At 33.1% G+C, this 19,713-nt stretch overlaps 1 protein-coding gene across 1 annotated transcript; it reads left to right on the forward strand.

Annotated features, from left to right (window-relative positions):
* Positions 1–5,409: 5,409 nt before the first annotated feature.
* On the forward strand, positions 5,410–8,480 carry LOC108457723 (trihelix transcription factor ASIL1). Its single transcript, XM_017756812.2, has 2 exons — positions 5,410–6,510; positions 7,765–8,480. The coding sequence occupies exons 1-2, from the start codon at positions 5,863–5,865 to the stop codon at positions 8,176–8,178; spliced, it is 1,062 nt and encodes a 353-aa protein (XP_017612301.1). The 5' UTR covers positions 5,410–5,862; the 3' UTR covers positions 8,179–8,480.
* Positions 8,481–19,713: the final 11,233 nt, after the last annotated feature.

Below are 19,713 nucleotides of genomic sequence, written 5' to 3' on the forward strand. Positions count from 1 at the left end.
TTTTTGTTTCCCTACTATTGCAATTAGTTATTCCTTCTTCTTTGGCTTCCTTTCAATTTTTTTCTCTCTTACATTTCTTGTTGTACTTTCGTTCTTCATTCTTACTATTGTTTATATTTGAGGCATTAATCATTCTTCTGTTGGCTGCAAATCTTAAGGGTGAAGGGTATTCGTTCTTTATTATATGGGTTTGTTATATTTGTTTTGGGCATTGGGGTTAAGTTGTTATTGGGTAGTTTTAATGATTTTAATGCACTTTTAGGAGAAGAACAAGAGGAAGTAGGCGACCCTCTAGCAATTTAAGTATCGGGTGGTTGTTGTTTATGTTCAAGGGTAAGTGATTATTATTATTTGGGGGCTATTGATTGTTGAAAATAGATTTGATTAATGTTTAATTTTTGTGAATCTAGTTTGATAAATCATCTCAATTGGCATTTATTTGACGTGTTTTAGGTTTTAGAATTCTTGTGAGTAATTTCGTATCAAAAACGAACTAGGTGTGTAACAGAAACTTGAGAAAACAACGAACGACAAAAGTAAAAAAAATTTGAACTATCAAAGCCACACGACTATATGGCAAGTCGTACATGACACACGACCATGTGACAAGCCATGTGCTAGACCATGTGAGACACACGGGCATGTGTGAGGCCATGTGGGCCCAAAATCTAAAAATTTCCCCTAGGGCTGTATTCGTCATATGAGTAGAATGTAAGTCTTCCATAGGGTTTGTATGATACAAATTAACTTATAAATCATGATATCTGATGTGTTAAGTACAATCTAAGTATGCATGATTATTATATTATACACTCAGTATGCTCTAAATATGATATGTATAATTTGTTATTGCTAGCATAATCTATATCTGATATGTGAATATGTATGACATGTATTTCTGATATCTAATAATTTTGTATGTGCATTGTGTGAGATTTGTAATATGGAGGAAGTGTGAGCAGTTTAATTATTTGTCATATCTGGTGGTACAACCACATGTATATCTGTAAATGGAGATAAATCGCCTATTGATTTGGCAGCTAAGCTGCAAGTATTCTGAAAAATATCATACTGACACTAAGTGGTGTGTAGGGCTGGAAGGGTACTTAGTATCCTATTTGGTGTGTTGGGATATTTGGAGATGGTGTGTAGCAGATAGGGGTAGGATTGTAAATATGCATCTGCCATGTTCTAGCACTGTTTCTACTTTTGAGATATGTTTGATTGAAATCTAAAAGCATGTCTAAAATGAATTATGTTAACCTTATGATATGTTACACACTGAGCTTTGAAGCTCTCTTTGTTTGTTTATTACTTTCAGGTAATCTACAGACTTAGGCAGGTCGATGCAATGAGAGCTCGATTAGACCATTTCCTGTTAAATATGTCATTTTAGTTTGGTTTACTCTATTTTTGGACTGTTTTGGACTGTTTTTAAGTTTGGATATTATTTTGTTGTTTTGCTTTCCACTTTTAAATACTTTAATGCATTTCTTATGATTCACACCGAATTTGCAAAATCGTGGTTTTCTAACAACAAATCATTTTTTTTCAAAATTGAATTGGAATAAGAACTTCGCTGTAAACCTAGTTGTTTTAAAACTACAATTAATCAATGGTTTTGCCAAATTGGTTAAGAAATAAATATTTTCTAATAATTGGATTTTAGCATAACAAGAGCTAACGACATCTTTTCAATAAAACGTATTCTGGGTTTTCAAATGTGCTGCAGTAACATCTCCAGATCTGACCATAATATCTAGGCCGAGTTTGGGGTGTTACATTCATATACTTCTAATTGAAATAAATATGATAACTTTAACTTAAACTTCTCACCTTGTCACCTTATTATTTCATCTTATCTTGATTTTCTCTTTGTTCTAACATGAAAATACAACCTCTTCACTTGAAAATCACCTTGCTAACTTATTGGAAACTTGATTTCACTAAGTATTTTTATGGACATTTGATAGTTTTTGGCTAAGGTTCAATAGCTATGGTGAAAAGGGATGAACTTGAAAGAAAATGGAAACTTTTCCTTTCTTCAAATGGTGTCCGTAATTCCATTAAAATATCTAATTTATTTAATGAATAAAATATTATAATATAATACAAAATCTAACTTTAATATTTTTAATCAATGGCTAAAATTCATGACAACACTTCACCTAATTTTTAAATTTTAATTCAATTTTATCCATTTTGAAATTGCCATTTTACCCCTTAAAATTTTCTATTTCTATAATCCCTCCTTGGTGTCACTATACACTTTTGGTAATATTTCACTTCTAGCCCTTCCACTTTTTCCTCCAATTCATTTTAATCATTTTATACATTTAATTTCACACTTTGAACTCAACACTTTTCATAATCTTAAGATTTAGTCTATATCCAGATTAATTTCTATCAACACATCATTCTTTTCAACGTTCTCCGGTATCCAACTTCCTTCTCTACTAACACTGATAAATCACATTTTATTTACTCTAAAAATTCTAACACATATATTCCAACAATAACATTACTTACGACTAAGGGTTTTAAGAATATTACATGTAAAGACTAAAATGTCTATTTATTGTTATTATAAAAAAAAAGTCTATTTATTGAAGTCTTTTTTAAAGGTTTTATACGAGTTTAGAGAGAAAAAGAACTTGTTCAATTGAGGAACTTATATGAGTGCAAATTATGTTGTAAACAAACTATTTTAGAAGTTTACAACTAAGGTTTTATGGGGGAAATTTAGTAGGAGAATTGGAATCTTAATAATTGTATGGTTGTGAGGTTGCAACTAGGGTGATTCAAGTTAATTTTAAACCATCTCTTGAATTATCAAAATTATAGTGTATTACTCTTTGAATGAGGCCGTGTGGATGTAGGATTGCGTCCGAGCTATATAACCAAATCAATTATGTTTTTTATTTACGTTTTCAATTTTTAGTTGTTTCTTTAATTGTAACTTAGATAATAACTCACCTAACAATTCAATTATAACAATATGTTTAAGAATTTTATTTGCATATAGTTTATAAGGTTTTGAAGATAAGAATATAAGGACCAATTCCAAACGAGAGGAGTTGTATTAACAATTGACCAAAAGGAAGAATGCAATAGAAGCAACTTGTGTCACATTCTAAATGGGAATCCAACCATAATCAAATATGCCCAATACAACCATAGTCACCACAAACCAATTGCCTTAAAAAAATGTCATTATATCCTAACTCTAGTCTTATATGCTATACTCTAACAGTAAATGAATCCACTAAAGGTATTGCAAAAGGCACAAAAAGGAAAAAAGAAAAGCAATGCTCAAAAGGAACACTAAAAGGAGGGGCCTAAAAGGGTGGGGGACGGCCAAATATTTCCCCATGATGACCAAAGCATATCTGCTATTGAATGGTGGAGAAATAAAAACAAACCTCAAGTAAAAAATTTTGATAATAGCAGAATTATTTATACGTTTAATTTTTCATTCCTATATTTTTAATTATTGTAAAATAATATTTTTATTCTAATTATTAAATATAATTAAAATAATTAACTTATTTAACGATTCAAATATTATAATAAAAATTAAATTATAATTAAGTAATTTAACATATTAATATATAATATAGTTTTACTTCATATAATTAATAAAAAGTAACATTATTAAAAATAATAATTAATATAATTAACATATATAAAAATATTTTAATAATTCAAATATACTGCTAATAAAAAGAATTTTTAATTGTTATTAAAGCATTTGTAAAAACTATAAAAAAATTGATATGTTGCAAATTAAACTATTACCTCATAACCAATTAAAAATAATATTCTATCTCTTTTCAGTGTCGTTCATATATGATTTAATATTGCTTTTTTGAAGAACCACTGTTTTAATACTCCATTCTTTTTGAGATATTTCTGTATTATTGTTAAAACTAACGTCGATAATGACAATATAGAACGATCACAAAGCAAAAAGAAAGGAAAAATAAAACACATATTTTGCATGGAAACCCTTTCGGAAAAAAAATTTATAAGTAGAGAAGGAGAAATTTACTAATGTTGAAAACTGAATGATAAAAGTAGAGTTTCGACTATATCTATTTAAAGGTTGAAAAATTTTATTCTAATCAATGATACAAAAGGAGTTTCGGCCCTAGACGTTAAGCCTTACACAAATCTCCTGTTTTGCCACCGTATTTTCTTTAATAAGAATTCGGGTCACACAACTCTAATACTTATTATTGCTAACAATCTCCCTTTCTTTTTATTGATAAATGTTCTTTGTTGCTACTTGATTAAATATGCCTAAGTATTAGATGATATTTATAGAATTAAACTTAATTTTTAATTGATATATAATTCTAATATCAATTAAGTAATATTTGTATATAATTTTTCTATCTTTTTTATATTTAGAATTCTATTAAATTCAAACTCAAATTTACATAAACCTATTTTTTAAAATTGAACTATCAATTAAATTTAATTATTAAATCTAAATTATTAAATTATAAATTTAGCTTTACTTCAATATTCTTTTAACTATAATTATTATCCTAATATTTCACGTTAACATTTGTTAACTATTAAATATAAATTAAGTTATAAATAAATAGTAATTATTTAATCAATGATAATTGATAAGAACAATGATTATAACTTAAGTAATTTAATATTTTAATATGTCAATTCAATAATAAAATGGAAAACTAAGGGATTTTTTATCAATTTTTTCAAACCCTATTTTTATATATATTATAAATGATTTGTTATAATTTTTAAAATACATATTATTAATTGAGGAAAGAGTATGACAATAACGGAATTTAAATTTTGATTTCTTGAGTGCTAATGACAATAACGGAGTTTAAATTCTGATTTTTTGAGTGCTAATCAAGGGCTTAACGAGTTTAAACATTGAAAATAATATTGTAGAAAGAGACAACTATAAATTCTCAAAAGAATTAATCTTTATAGATTGTAAAATACACATAAAACATAAAAAGTAACTGGTTGATTATTTGTCAATAATTTTTACATAAAGTTTTGAAAGATTTTAAGTATATATTATTGTATTATATGATTATATCATTTATCGGATATAAATCAAGAGATATGGAATAGAGTGGGTGACAGAACCATGTGAGTGACCCACCACCTCCACCACTATCACCGCCCCTTTCTCTATTCTCTAATAGGCCAGTGGAGTGGATTTCTTGGTTGGCTTCATATCGACGCTAACAGCCAAAATAACCCAACCACAGCAATTAAACCAATACAACATCAACAAGTAGATATGACCATTTCTATATATTTTTCTCTTTTTTTTTTTGCGGGGTTATATTTTTGCTTAAAAGGTTGTATTTGTATAACAAAATAACATTTCATATTATATGAATTTTGGATGTTGGTGCATATCTTATATCATATTTTAATATCTTTTTGGTATCCTATTCCTTCAAGAGCCTTAAATTACCAAATATACCTGCATGTAAGATAACACACACCCCACACACTCTTTCTTAAAGAAAAACTAAAGGAGGAGTTACTATCATCAACTCATTTGACAAAGCAACCACTTATCTTGGTTGCCCACTAACCCTAACCCCAACCCTTTGCTTTCCCTATTCCCTACCCCCCCCCTCTCTAATGCTAGTGGCTCTCTTTCTCAGCTCTCCCTTTGGTTGGCCACTAGTCCAAGCCCTACCTTTTTTTCTCAAATGCTAGTGGTTCATTCATTTCTCTCTTTACAACCCCCCACTGAGCCTTTCTTTTGAGCTTCAACTTCTTTGATGGGTGTGAATACATAATGTTAACAGCTAAACTATAACCAAAGAGTTTGTTTTTTGCTTAGCATGGGGAGAGATGGAAAAAGAAACTAACCAAGAAAACCCATCTCTCCTCTCAAATAATAACATCTCCATCACTAAAGAAGACTCCTCCCCTAAAAAACACCCTGGAAACACCGCTGCGGCTGGTGGCGGAGATAGGCTGAAACGTGATGAATGGAGTGAAGGAGCTGTTTCAAGCTTGCTTGAGGCTTACGAAAACAAATGGGTGCTTAGAAATAGAGCCAAACTAAAGGGTCATGATTGGGAAGATGTGGCTCGCTATGTTTCAGCTCGAGCTAATTGTACCAAGTCGCCAAAGACTCAAACTCAGTGCAAGAACAAGATTGAGTCAATGAAGAAAAGGTATCGATCGGAGTCCGCCACGGCGGATGGATCTTCTTGGCCTTTGTATCCACGCCTTGACCTTTTACTTCGTGGCAGTACTGCCCCTCCTCCTCCTCCGTTACTGCCACCACAGCTGCAACCGTCAGCGGTTCCTCAAGCTGCTACTCCAATTTCCACTAACCCTCCTTTGATGACTTTACCAGAGCCCTCCATGATGGTTGTGCTACAACAGCAGCAACAGCATCCACCACCACCACCACCACCACATTTGGCTCCTCAGCTTCCTGGAACTACGCAAAATTCACACGGTTCCAATGGTATTGATAGGATCCCCAAGGTCAGTTCGAATATATATATATCTATTAGCCTATGACTTGAATTTAAGATTTCAACCCTCACCTTTATTTTCATATTAGTTTTAATTTTTATAAATTCAAAGGCCTAAACTAACATGTTGTATATATGTTTGTTGAATTGATGATGTATAATTTTATGTACAATCATAATAATACATCATTGAAAATTTTAAAATTAAAATTTACCAAATATTACTTTTAATAATTTGTCATCATTTTGTTTATTCAATTAATAATGTTTGATCATCTTGCTCACTAATGGGATATTAAATTGTATACCTAATTGCATCAAATATATAATTTTAGAAACTAATTAATTAGAAGATTAGTGTAAGCTAATTCTGAAAGCATATAATAAAGAAAATTTAGGGTGTTGAAATGCTTGGGTGGGTTAATACCCAAACTGAACTACTATTAACGGAATTATTCAAAATGTAAAAATCTTGAACCGTTAATCTAATTGAAGTTTTTTTCAAATACATTAATTGAACTGAAATATTTCGTTAATTCGGTCGATTAATCGAATTGTATATGTTTTGTGTCTTTTGACTAAAATAAGTATAAAACATATAAAAATATACTGCTAAAGTTCATTTTTTAATAAGTCAAAAACTTTAAATGAATGTGAAAATAATAAATAAGATATTAGATACACTACAAAAATTTTGAAAGTTAATAATTATATATAATATATATTATTTATTTCGATTAATTGATTAATTTGATTAATTACTCAATTTCAATTGAATTAACTGATAATCAAAATTTTAAAAATTCATTCACCGAACTATGAACCTCATAAGAAAAATAGTACTAGAAAGGAAGGTAATATCGACTCAAAGTTTGACCATGGTTTAGTTCTAATAAAGTAAAACTCTAAAGTTTAGTTTCCTTTTCAGAAAAATAATTGCAAGTCAGAAAAAAGGAAAGAAAGAAGAAGCTAAAATTGTCCATTTCCTATGATTATAACTCCATTTTTTTTTTTTTGCCATGACATCTTCTACACTGCAATCAAGTACGAAGTTGTTCTTTTCAGATGCCATTTTAACATCTTTAATTATGAAAACTTACCATTTGTTTCGTTTAATAATTGAATTTGGATTCAATCCAAATGATTCATTCATATTTTTAATGTGATTAGATTTTGATAAATTAAAAATTGATATTCTTCTTTCGTATTTTTTCTCCAAGACTTGATTTTACTTAAAGTTTTCGAGTTGTTTCAATTTGAACAGGAGGATGGAGCCGGAACAAAATTATCGGGCCATTTATCGGACAAGATAGCTATGGAGACAGATAGTAGTACCCCTGCTCTTTATAGCGACAAAGAAAGACCGAGATCGAAGAAAGCAAAGATGAAAATAGAGACGATGGCAACGATGATGAAGAAGAAGAAGAAGAGAAGGAAAGAAGAGTGTGAAGTTGGAGAGAGCATTCAATGGCTAGCACAAGTAGTTTTAAAATCAGAACAAGCAAGGATGGAAACAATGAAAGAAATTGAAAAAATGAGGGTTGAAGCTGAGGCTAAAAGAGGAGAAATGGACCTCAAAAGAACTGAGATCATTGCCAAGACTCAATTGGAAATTGCTAGGCTCTTTGCAGGATCAAATAAAGGAGTTGATTCTTCATTAAGGATTGGAAGAAATTGAAAACTTATGGTGGTTATTAGTGAATAATCTAATTAATTATATCTGCATGTATAGATATTGTGTATTGACAATGAGCAAGGGCAGGTGAAAAATTAAGGGTTAACTCTTAATAGACTAATTAATTAATTAGATAAAGAAAATGGGGTTGGTAAATAGCAATTTCTACCTCATTTCTAAGCCTTCTCTTTTAGAGAAAATGTAGTATTTGTAGAAAGAAAAAATATGTACCTACACAATTATACTAAATTGATGTGTAGTACAAGAACTTCTAATGTATTAAGCAAATGAACTTCTACCCATAACTGTTCAGATATCTCTTTCTTTATCAAACTCTACTATTAGATTTATTAAAGGTCTACTTACCATTTTAAATGTAATATTTAGTAGAATTTAAATAATTATTAAATTATATTGGATTTGGATAACTATGTATGTTATTTGTAACGCCCTAAATCTAACTCGGTTCATCCGGTCTAAATCTCGAGTGTAAAATTTTCACTTAGTAAAATTTTCTAAACAACCTTATTGTACGCTTGACTTGAGACATATTGCTTATCATTTTATCAAAAATCTCATTTCTTAAAGAGACCAAGGAATGGATTTAAAAATAATACATCATATCTATTATAACTTATTACAATCTGTTTAAATAACTAGTCTTATAGGGTGTAATCCTACAATACGCCATCATTTAAAAAATGTCCACTGTATGTATAATATTTCAAATCGTCGCTTCCTTGGCGTACTTCTAGCTTGTCCCTCCTGGCGAATTCATTCATACAACATAACCTGAAACATAAATATAATACTTATATATACCTATGCGCCACTTACCATCCTTAACGAATCATCTTTAATTCATTGGTAGACTTCAGATCTCACCAGACAATACTACCTCTTCTTCTCTAATCAGATAGTTTGCTTTGTTTATCCTAGACCAATTGTTCATAGACACTATTCATTGGCAGATACTTACACTTTTGGCGAATTTCTACATGGAATTGAATACCATCAATACACCAATCAAATCATTTTCTACTTCAATACAGGCGTGTCCTAGGCCGTTTGGTTACTGGGCTTATTTTTCTCTATTTTTGAATCACACACGATTTAGGTGATTCCACATGGTCAAGTGGCTCACATGGTCTAGCCACATGGCCATGTACTTTATTTTTTCCTCTTTAAAACAAGGTTTTTTTTTTGTCTTTTTGTTCCTTTGTTCCTGCCCACCTTTTTTTTTTATTTTCTAGATTTATATATTTTAATTTATTTTATTATGCATTTTTTGTTATATTTTTTCAATTTTTTTTCTAGTTTGTAATCTCTTTATCTTATTTATTTTTGTCTGTTTTCTTATTAGTTTGCTTAGAAAATATACTTAATTTAGAATCGTCTATGATTCCAATTTTCACCATTCTAAAGAAATCATCCATATTTAAGGCAGTTTCAGTTCCCTTATGATGCTGTGCTTATTCTGTTATTATAATTGTTTGTACATTGAGGACAATGTACATCTTAAATGTGGAAAGGTTATTTATATGCTTATGTGATAAAATCCCTGGATTGTTTGTTTGTTTTTAATTTCTCACAATTATCATGGAAGTTAAATTTTTTTTTTAAATTTGGAGTTTGTATTGATTTTGTTTTGGAATAATTTGTGGATTTTTTGTGAATTGTATGATTTATACTTTAAGACACGAGAAATTCAAGCTTGATAAGTTATTTTTAGACATTTATTATTTTAGGTTGTCTTCTTGAACTGAAGAATTATTTTGAAATTTTAAAATTGCAAGTTTGACATCAAAGTCATATTTTTTATGAGCTTTTGAGCCTATAGAGCATATTTATTTTTTCATGCTCATTTTATTTTTTGGTTGTGAGTATGTCGACTTGATTTGTTATTCTAGAATTTGCTTCAGTTATACATGTCGAGACCACATTATTGATTTGGTACATTGAAATGATAGAGGCACATAGGAATTAACCCACCCAACCTTTAATTAGCTTACCTGTTGTATTAACCTTTAGTGAACCCGGTGATCCTAGCTAACACATTTTTTTCTTCTAACCCTTCAATGTTAACCCATAACCCATATCTATATTGTAAAATTATCCTCTTCAGTGACTCCTTTTTTGTCGAGATGTGACTTGGTTAGTTGTTTGACTATGTTTCATAATTTGTTTTGCTGAATTTCTTTTGCAAAAAGAAAAAAAGAAAAATATATATAAAAAAAGATAATTGGAAAAAATTGATTGAGCTTGAATCGTTAGCTTCATATTGTGTTCAAAAGCATTTTTATTATTTATTTTTTGTTGATGTAAATTCTTTTAATTCAGCAATTGATTTTTTCTAGTTTGACAACTTATCAACTCAATTCTTGATTTTAACCAACTTTTCTGACATTTTCCATACGCTTAACCTAAGCCCCTTACAACCTTGTTAAGACCTCTTGATTGGTGTGTCATCTCATTTATATAGTGGTGGAGATTTGATTTTCAAGTAAGCCTATGGTAATGACATTTCCCGTTTAACTATTGAGTGCATATTACTTAAACCTTAAACAGTTTGAGTGTTTTGAGTGAATCTTTAGTAAGGATGTTATTTCTTGTTGAGTTTGAATTTCAAGTAACTATTGAGATAGAGGAGATGCCTAATTTTTTAATGCCTTAAAGATTTTTTGCTTGGATTGCTCGTATTTTTTAGTGTCATTTTAGTTTGAATTTCCAATGCATGATTACCTGTAAATTATCTTAAGACATTATTGGTGAAAATAATAAATTGAGAGAAGTTAACTTGATTGTTGGTTGAGGATTTTGCTTGAGGACAAGCAAACGCTTAAGTGTTGGGATATTTGATAAGTGCTAAAAGTAACATGTTTTTAGCATCATTCTTAATGCATTTTTGGGTGATTATTCGATGTTAATGGTGAATTTATGCTCCTAATCCTTTAATTTTATGTTTTTATACTTAGGAGAACATTTGGGAGCAAAAGGAGTGAAAATTTGAAAATCGAAGCGAGTTACAAAAGCCACATAGGCTAGACCATTTCACACGGTCGTGTAAGCCACATGGGTTGCCACACGACCATGTGGTAGGCTAGGTCAATTTCAATAATTGCATTATGAACAATAGAAAAATGTGATTTTTAGGGTTTTTGGGCATTCTGAGACCTATATATGACAAAAACAAGAAGATAGGAGTGAGCAATCATAGAATACTCAAGAAAACAACTCGAAAAACACCATTAAAGCCGATTATGAAGTAGATTTCTATCAAGATTGAAGATTTCCTTTTGATTTCTTTGGAGATTATTATGAGTTTCTTTTTTTCTTGTGGTTATAATGTATTTTGGATGTTTTTATTTGCTAGCATGAACTAATTTTCTAAATGCACATGCTAATGTATAGAAATGCAAGATCAATTTATCAGAAAGGTCCTATCTAACTCTGCTACACACTTCACTTATGAGTTCCTAGAGCTCATCTACTATATCACTTCGGGTTGTGGATGAACCGCCACTATACCACTTGTTATGGATACACAATGTAATTACAAAAAAAAATTGCACTGGTTTGTAAAAATTGTGGTTAAACCACTAGTATTTTTAGAAAAACATTTGTAGCTAAGCTGCCTACTTGCATTTGTAGATAACATGTTTCAGTATTGATCTTTATGAGCTCATTAAAATATTATATATATATGAACGGTAACTCAAGGGAGAAGATCATATTGTTTTTAATGGGTTTTTCAGATATTTTAATGATTGTCAGTAGAGAGAGGTGAGAAATTAGGTTTTTTTTGTAATTAAAAGGAGGCTAGTGGCTTAGCATAGAAGCAGCAAGCTTGGATATGTAGACTTTCTTATTACACCAACTATTTCTATTTCTAAAATAGAATAATGTCAACAAGAGCTTCTCTAAGGAAGCAAAGATCAAAGTAAGAGCTAGTCCCCAAATGAGCAAGTAGTCTGCTGTGACATTTCCTTCTTTATGTACATGTTTGATGCTAATTTCCCACTTTTGATCACACAATCCCTTAATGCTACGAACAAGCACAAGACTGTTATCTTCCTCGTCCTTCATCTCGAGTATTTGGGTTACCTACAAACTATCTATCTCAAGGATAAATTCTTGAACCCTTGGTTCTAAGAAAATGAGAGGCCATTGGAAATAGCCCATATCTCAGTATGCAACGATGATGTGATAAGTAAGTTCTTTGTATAACCAAATAACCACCTTCCATGGCAGACCCTAAGTAGTCCTCCTGAACTAGATCATAGAGATGTCGGATTAGAAGAACCATTTGTATCTAGCTTTACCCATCTTGCAGGTAGAGGGAATCAACCTGCTTGATTAGCTAAATCAAAACTGCAACATATAATTTCAAGAAAACTAACACAATAAATCATGATTTCATTAGGCAAGTAAATGGCAAAACATAACACATGAAAATACCATATGAAATCTATTGCATAAGTGTTAGTAAAATAATAGTAATATAAAACTTTTATATTAATTTAAAGATCGAACAAGAACAATATTAATACATATATAACTAGAAAACAAAAAACAAAATGAAATTGAAATATCATACTGGTAGTTGAGGCTTGTTTAGACAGTTTCCTTAAGATAGATTCGGCCGCTCCTCTGGTGCTGGAGAAATGTCAATCGGCTATCTCCCAAGATACAACAATAAGATGAGCATGGATGCAGTGATAAATAAATAGTGGCATTGCCTTTGTCTATCACGAGTAAACAGAATGAATAATATGCAAGGAAAAGATATCTCGAAAAAGTTGAAATGTAACATCCTGAATTTTGGGGCTAGAAGATTTGGGTTCTGTGGTTAGGGTCAGAGAGAAGGGTGTGCTATTGTGTTTATTAGTGCGTTTAAGTGATAGAATGGGCTTGCTGGTCTGGTGGTTGTGTGAGTATTAGTATACATCAAGGTTCTGGGTTCGAGTCTTGGGTTGTGTATTTTTGGAAAGCCTTTTGTTTTATTTTGTTTTGTTTTAGTTAATATTTATAATTATTTATTTTGATTTTGATTTTGATTTTCTATTTTGGGTTGGAGTTTCTCTTTTCTTTTTCTCTGGGTTTCTTTTTCATTTTTTTGGAAGTTCTTCTTTATTTTTTTTTTCAAAACAAAATTGCTTATGGATTTTAGAGAATTGTTTCCTCATCAACGAGTCAGATTCTAAACGTCTTAGATCACGAATCAGGTGTGAGATTCAAACCTCTTTCAATATACTTGCATTTTGTTGTTTTTAATATGGTGTTTGACAATCATTTTGTGTATTTCGATAAATGGGAAGATAAGGCTTGCTTTGTCTATAATCTCTAAAAATTCAGTGTGTTATAATTGGGGGTCAATTTATTGACCGAAAATGCTTTATTTTTAAGCTGGTGGCGAGAGTTTTCATGGACACACGAGCGTGTGCCGGTTCACTCAGCTGTGTAGAATTAAGAATTAAGCATTCTGGGCATAATTTGGTGCCACACGGTCGTATGGCCAATTTGGGAAATTTAGTCGATTTCCACACGACCGTGTCTCCTAGGCATACAGGCGTGTGTGTTTGGAAATTAGGGTTTGAGTGATTTGGTACCACACGGTCGTGTGGCTAATATAGGGATTTAGGGATCCCACATGGGCGTGTGTTTTGGACACACGACCATGTCTAGTGGGCATACGGGCGTATGAGACCCTCACACGGCTATTCTGCCCTGTACCCTACTTTGGTACAATTGGACAGAGAGTTACACGGCCCATTCCCACGGCCATGTCCCTAGTCCACACGGTAGTGTGCCGCTCTTTACACGAGTGTTTGACCTCCCACACGGCTTAGGCATCTCCACACGACCAGAGCACTCGGTCGTGTAGTCTTAAGACACCAAATTCTAATTTTTGTGTTTGTGTTTTTTATCTGAAAATGTGTTTGTGTATTCCGACCCTTGGCTAAGCTTTAGTGAGGGTGTTCAAGTCTCGATATCTGTGACCATTTATTCTGCTTATGTGTTGTTTGTGACTGATGTCTGATTCTGAGCAAGGGTAACTAGGTGTGTGTTTGTGAGTATATCTGTTCTGTTTGACTATCTATTAATGTGTCACTGTTCTATGAGATTGTGTGCATACATACACTTGTATAAAGTAAAGTTTTGGGTTGGATTATGAAGAGAAGGAAGACTGATTCTGATCTGATCTGGTAGTTCTATCAGAACTCATTCGCAAATGATTTATTATCGATCAGATCAGTAAAAGGCCACTTTCTTTGCGTACTATTATCTTATTTGGCAGTTTAAATTGTAATATGTCTGTACAACAGATAACCGCATTGCACTGTACTGCATATATGCTAGCTCTACTGCGTATTAATATCTAAGTGACTTAGTCCAAATATATGGTGTGTAGGGTTTTGGATGGGCCTTCGAGGTCCTATGTGGTGTGTTTTGGTTAGATGAGCTTAAACAACTCTTATGGGGTGTGATTGGGGGACGGAGGGGTGTTTTGGCTGGATGGGTGGGATTCAGTATTTTACTGCATTCATGTGCATCTGTTTGTCTATACTCTATTTGTCTAAACAACACTTATGTTTTGTATTCTGGGTGTCTGTTACGTGTGTTGAGGTTGGTTCTATATTGTATTTGTTTTTGCGTATATCTGTAAGTATATTTTGCTACTGTTTTGTCGTCTGGAGTTCTTTTCTGCAAGTACATTGTTTTTCATTTGAATTCGCACTATACTCATGTAGCTCACCCCCTAGTGCTTCCTCTTTCAGGTATTTTTCTGGTTTCTGACGCTGGAATAGCAACACGGAGGTCTCAGACAGTTTTGGTGAAAAGTAAAGTTATTAGTCCCTATTTTCAATTTCTAGTTTTTGGTTCAGTTTTTGAACTGTAAGGTTTTATGAAGCTATGGTACAAGTTTCGTTTTAAGTTTTATTCATTTTCATTCTAGTTATATATGTTAAACTTAACTGTAATTTTATTGTTTGAATTTTAAATGATTAATTTTTTTGATTCGACGTGACAACTTGCTTTGTAAAAATTTACCTACGATCACTTCAATGATCAATATGATATCTGGGACTCGGTCTAAACTTCTAGACCGGGTTTAGGGTGTTAAATTTAGTGGTATCAAAACCAGGTTTGCAAAAACTCGACCTGTGTTTTTACGTATCCATGTGCGCATGTGGTGGTTTTAAAAAGAAAGTTTTGAAAAACTTTACCACAGTAAGTTGAATAATTGTGTTTTGTGAATGTTTTACGGAAATGAATGGTTTGAGACTCCAATGCTATTCTAGGTAGAAATTTGAAACTGTAAGATTAGAAATATAGATTTTTGTATTTAAATTGTGTTCGTTCTCTAAAAATGTAGATATTCTAAGTTAGTGACAAGACTGATATAGATTCTGGAGGTAAGCAAGATCGCGAGGAGTCGTCTACTTCTTCGGGGCGTGAGTCTGTTCAAAAGTCAGGGGTCAATGTAATTCCACTAACTTTGGGTAACGATAACCCAGAGCTTGGTACCGAGGCATTGACTCGAGTAGTAAGGGAAGTATTAGAGAAAATGTTCGAGGCTAGGATAAGGGGGACTAGTGAAACGCTTCAAGCTAGATGTGTAGACTGTGGGAAGAAGAGGGATTGCAGTCTGTCGAGGTTAGAGCCTTAGGCTACGAAGCGTGTTAGAACGTGTTTGAACGACAATAAAGGTTTGGTGGAAGGTGTTAGTATTGATGCGAGCATTCCATTTTATGAGTACTACAAGAAGTGTCATCCAAAAAATTGTTGGAAAAAGGCGGAGCATGTTTTCGATGCAGGTCCACAAATCGTTGGATCCGGGAGTGTCCTCGATGATTTTGAAATAGGTATGATTGTGAATGATTCGACGTTTAGATTGGAGTATTGTAATTGTGTGTGTTAGGACAGTTGTGTATTTGCTTTACTTATTAAGTGTTCTGGGTGTGTGTAGGAGGTCTTAAGTTTGATTGGTTATGCTCAGGCTAGAGTGCGCAGTGGGAGCGTGATGGTGTAGCTTGTGTTATAGCATTGTTCTGTTAGATAGAAATTTTGGGGACGAAATTTCTTTAAGGAGGGGTGAGTTGTAACATCTTGAATTTTGGGGCTAGAAGATTTGGGTTCTATGGTTAGGGTCAGATAGAAGGTCATGTTATTGTGTTTAGTAGCGCGTTTACATGGCAGAATGGGTCTACTGGTTTGGTGGTTGTGCGCGTGTTAGTATACCTCAAGGTTCGGGGTTTGAGTATTGGGATACGCATTTTTGGAGAGCTTTTTATTTTGTTTTGTTTTAGTTAATATAAATAATTATTTATTTTTATTTTGACTTCTATTTTCTATTTTGGTGCTAGACGTTTCTCTTTTCTTTTTTTCTGATTTTTTTTGGAAGTTTTTCTTTATTTTTTTTTCAAAACAAGATTGCTCGTGGATTTTGGAGAATTGTTTCCTCGTCGACAAGTCAGAGTCTGAACGTCTTAGATCGCAAATTAGGTGTGGGATTCAAACCTCTTTCAATATACTTGTGTTTTATTGTTTTTACTATGGTGTTCGACAATTGTTTTGTGTGTTTCGCTAAATGGGCAGATAAGGCTCATTTTGTCTGTAATCTCTAGAAATTTAGTGTGTTATGATTGGGGGTAAATTTATTGAACGAAAAAGCTCGATTTTAGGGTTGGTTGCAGGAGTTTTCGTGGACACATGGGCGTGTGTCGGTTCACACGGTCGTATGGAATTAGGAATTAGTCATTCTGAGCATAATTTGGTGCCACATAGTCGTATGGCCGTTTTGGAGAAATTAGTCGATTTCCACACGACCGTGTCCTCTAGGTACATGGGCGTGTATGTTTGGAAATTAGGGTTTGAGTGATTTGGTGCCACACGGCCTGGCCACACGGTCGTGTGGCTAATTTAGAGATTTAGGGATCCACATGGGTGTGTGTTTTAGACACGCGATCGTGTCTGGTGGGCACACAGGCGTGTGAGACCCTCACGTGGCCCTGTCTGCCTTCTACCCTACTTTGGTAGAATTGGACAGAGAGTTACACGGCCTATTCCCACGACTATGTCCCTGGTCCACATGGGCGTATGCCTCAGTCACACGGCCGTGTGCCTTTCTTCACACGGGCGTGTGCTTCAACTACACGGCCATGTGCCCCTCTTCACATGGGTGTTTGACCTCCCACACGGCCTAGGCATCTCCACACGACCAGAGCACTCGGCTGTGTGGTCCTAAGACACCAAATTCTAGTTTTTGTATGTGTGTTTTCGATCTGAAAATGTGTCTGTGTATTCCGACTAAGCTTTAGTGAGGGTGTTCAAGTCTCGACATCTGTGACCATGAACTCTGCTTATGTGTTGTTTGTGACGGATGTCTGATTCTGAACCCGGGTAACTTGGTGTGTGTGTGCATATCTATTCTATTTGACTGTTTGTTAATGTGTCACTGTCCTATGAGATTGTGTGCATACATACACTTGCATAAAGTAAAGTTTTGGGTTGGATTGCGAAGAGAAGGAAGACTGATTCTGATCTGATCTGGTAGTTCTACTGCAACTCATTCGTACAGTAATTTATCTCACTGTACTGCATGTGCGTCAGCTTTGCTGCGTACTATTATCTGATCTGGCAGTTTAAATTGCAATATTTTTGTATAACAGATTACCGTATTGCACTGCACTGCATATAAGCTAGCTCTGCTGCATATTAATATCTGAATGGCTTAGTCCACATATATAATGTATAGGGTTGGATGGACCTTCGAGGTCCTATGTGGTGTGTTTTTGTTGGATGAGCTTAAACAGCTCTTGGGGTATGATCGGGGGACTATGGGGTGTGTTGGCTGGATGGGTGGGATTCGGTATTTGACTGCATTCATGTGCATCTGTTTGTCTGTACTCTATTTGTCTAAACAACACTTTTGTTGTGTATTCTAGGTGTGCTCTGACTGTTACGTGTGTTGAGGTGTTGGTTCTATACTGTATCTATTTCTGCATATATCTGTAAGTTTATTCTGCTACTGTTTTGTTGTTTGGAGTTCTCTTCTGCAAGTGCGTTGGTTTTCGTTTGAACTCACATTGTGCTCGTGTAGCTCACCCCCTTAGTGTTTCCCCTTTCAGGTATTTTTCTGGTTTCTGACGCTGGACTAGGAACGCGGAGGTCTCAGACAGTTTCGGTGAAAATAAAGTTATTAGTCCCTATTTTCAGTTTTTATTTTATGGTTCGATTTTTGAACTGTAAAGTTTTATAAAGCTGTGGTACAAGTTCTGTTTTAAGTTTTATTCGTTTTCATTCCGGTTATATATGTTAAACTTAACTGTAATTTTACTGTTTGAATTTTAAATGATTAAATGTTTCGATTCAATGTGACAACTTGCTTTGTAAAAATTTACCTACGATCACTTCGGTGATTAATGTGACATCCGGGATTCGGTCTAAACTTCTAGGTCGGGTTTAAGGTGTTACGTGAAAATTCAGTGTACATCTTCCCTATCAGATTATTAGGCATTAAGGTTTAATTTCATAAAGCACCATCACAAAGCACTTTAGATTAACGATTTATATCTCTTTTAATTAAGGTTTAATTTCATAGGATTAGTAATTAGGACTTTATGACTAACTTGTAAAACTTGAAAAAGTTATGTGGTTAATGTGGGATTTCTAAAAATAATGATTTTTTTTATCAAGAAGGTCCTTATGTGGTAATTCCACCAATGACGACTTAGTAAAAAATCTTTTTTACAAAACTAAAGGGAGGGAACGACTATTTTCACGAAAACATCAAGGAAACCCCCTCTCTCCCAAATATTTTTCAAGAAACTCTTGATTTACTATATCATATTTCAACAACGGTAAGTGGCTTCTAACATCAAACCTTGATTTCCAATCATCAAAATATGATTTTCGAAACTATTTTCCATTTCTTTGAATTTTTGCATGATTTTCGTTCTAGGGGTTTAGGGCTCTGATTTGTACGTATTTAATCATTTCTTGACTTAAATATTAATGGAATTGAGGTTGGTATAGTCCAGGTTAATCAAAGAACGGGTTAGGATAGAGATTCGGCTTGATCAAGAATATTGCCATTGTTGGGTGTTTGGGAACTTGGGGAGGAAGATGACTTAGGCTTCATGTTTTAGTGAATGTTAAATAATTTAGAGTCTGAAGACACTATTTCTAATATGAAGTTTGATTTTGATCAAGTAGAATTCTAGTTATGCAAATTTCCGTTCTTATAGGCACATATCATATTTTTATTTAAACTTGGTGTTTTTGCTGTGCAAATGCGTGTTTTGATTTAATTCGTTGTTTGGATATTCAATGTAGCCAAAGAAGTCGTTGAACCGTCGAAGGAGAAAGGGATGGAGAAGATCGTTAAGTGATTGACGATTTATGGTTTTTGCAAATTAGATCCACTTCTTTCGTTGGTGTTGTTTAATTCTTTGGCTGGATTATTAATAACCATGGAATCTTTATGTTGCAAAGCTTTCGAATACTTCGTATAAGCTAACGTTCTGAGGTAAG

The sequence above is a fragment of the Gossypium arboreum genome, chromosome 4 (genome assembly GCF_025698485.1).
Source record: "Gossypium arboreum isolate Shixiya-1 chromosome 4, ASM2569848v2, whole genome shotgun sequence".
NCBI classification, from domain to species: Eukaryota; Viridiplantae; Streptophyta; class Magnoliopsida; order Malvales; family Malvaceae; genus Gossypium; species Gossypium arboreum.

Bases quoted from the DNA above. Each gene is read 5' to 3' on its own strand.
- LOC108457723 (XM_017756812.2), top strand. From the start codon at position 5,863: ATGGAAAAAGAAACTAACCAAGAAAACCCATCTCTCCTCTCAAATAAT. The intron at 6,511-7,764 runs GTCAGTTCGAAT...CAATTTGAACAG, and splicing joins GTATTGATAGGATCCCCAAG to GAGGATGGAGCCGGAACAAA.